The sequence below is a fragment of the Haplochromis burtoni genome, unplaced genomic scaffold, assembly GCF_018398535.1.
Source record: "Haplochromis burtoni strain Fernald_Lab_line unplaced genomic scaffold, NCSU_Asbu1 Contig_121, whole genome shotgun sequence".
NCBI classification, from domain to species: domain Eukaryota; kingdom Metazoa; phylum Chordata; class Actinopteri; order Cichliformes; family Cichlidae; genus Haplochromis; species Haplochromis burtoni.
Genome location: NW_024582482.1, coordinates 982,617 through 984,367, shown reverse-complemented (window position 1 = coordinate 984,367; position 1,751 = coordinate 982,617). Strand labels below are relative to the sequence as shown.

At 42.7% G+C, this 1,751-nt stretch overlaps 1 protein-coding gene across 1 annotated transcript in view; it reads right to left on the bottom strand.

Moving 5' to 3' along the window:
* The window catches only part of znf507 (zinc finger protein 507), a 23,990-nt gene that overhangs the window by 5,103 nt on the left and 17,136 nt on the right, over positions 1–1,751 (bottom strand). Inside the window, exon 5 of the mRNA XM_005929218.3 lies at positions 1,428–1,532. Coding sequence (XP_005929280.1) covers positions 1,428–1,532 — 105 coding nt within the window. The remainder of the gene's footprint in view (positions 1–1,427; positions 1,533–1,751) is intronic.

The following is a 1,751-nucleotide window of genomic DNA, read 5'->3' as shown; positions in this document are numbered from 1 at the left end:
CCTCCATTTTTGGTCATTTTTAGTATAGATTTTTTTATTTTAACATTAATTTTAAGTGTGGAATCACATTATCTTATTTTGATGCTGCACTTCAGTCATTTATAACAAATATGTAAATTTCTTTGGTAATTTCTCCCACTTTGTTCTTTTATTCTGTGTTACTGGGAAGCACTCGGTTACCCTGCTATACAAATTATTGTTATTATAAATCGGAAACTGAAAATTCAGACTGTGTCTTGTTAGTTTTAATTGAGTATTTGCAAAAAGGACACTCTAAGTAAGGAGCACCAGCAGTCGCAGCATGTTATGTCTAGCGTTCTCGCTGGGACGCCTCGCTTCAGAGCAAACAAAAGGTGTGAAAGTCACCAGAAAAGTCAAGATATCTCATCCTCTGCTACTTTACTTTTAAAGCAGTCCGTCTCCCTCAAGTCCCTCCTCGTTATGAAAGTGCTGCGCTAAAGAGAAAGAAGGCAGCGTCTGTGCCATTTTGAATGTATGGAAACGAGCGTTGAAGCCTCGCAGGTACCGAGGACAAGTGCTCAGTGAAGTGGAAATCAGCAATCAGAGTCTCGCTCGGGGTTGAGGATTTAACATTTTAAGGAGAGTCGAGTGTTGACTGCCATTCACTTTCTCCACCCGCCATCCACTAAACTTGCAATCAGAAGCCCACTTCTTAAATCTCCGGACTGAGAGTGCACGCACGTGGTCACAAACAGGTTCTGACCCACACAGGTAACCTACAGACCTTTCAAATAACACTTTAAAGAAAATCTAAGGTCATATGTTCCCAAGTAAACACAATGCTGATTCAAAATCAACACTAGTGTAAAAGTCTGAATGTGTTTATTAACGTGCAAAGGACACAAAACGTTCAACTTGATTTTCTATACCGGCGGGCTTCTTTAGGGTTTCCTGCTGGAGTCAACTGATTAATCTCATCCTACTAACATATTTAAAAATAAAGGCTGAAAGGGCTGAATGTGGGCGATGACACATTTTAAACGGAGCCAAACTAAATTTAAGACGATTTCACCAGTGAAACTCTGGGCAGACCGATAAGATGAGCTGGACAACGATTGGTGATAAGGAGCATCAGTCCTCTTGACCACAGACTGGATTTTCGGGCTGATCGCTAAAAACTGAATAAAGGAAACTGAATTTATGCATCCAGCTGCATAAATTTTATGTTTTATCGACTGCACTGTTTTCACCCACCTACAGACTGCCGTCTTTGTCTCTGTGAATTTTGCCTCGACACTGGTTGAAACTACAGACTGGAGTTTGGAGGGAATTCGATTAGAACACGTGTTCGTAACGCAGCCCGCCGCTTCTTCTGGACACACACAGCTCTTCCTTCTCACCTCAGAAGTGCAGCGGTCATTGTTATCATCGCTCCCTGCGGTGGGAGCGTGTTTGAAGTTTCTCACCTGTACTGCTCCAGCAGCTGCACGGCCTGGTGCTCCTGAGGGTGCCTCCTCATGTGGCTCTTTAAACTGTTCATGTTGGTGGTGGCAAAATCGCAGCTGCAGCACCTGCCGGGGGCATTTAGAAAGAAAAAAAGAGAGATAGAGACAGAGCAGCTTATTTAACTGGGAAATGCAGTTACAGAAGCAGCATTTTGATGTCAGTGTGTTGAGATAAAGGACTTGGAGCAAAGCAGGCAGGACATTCCTACTTTAACAAAAGAAATAAATCAGTGTTTTCTATTTCCTTACACTTGCACTGTGGCTGAGCGATGAAACTGGCACTTC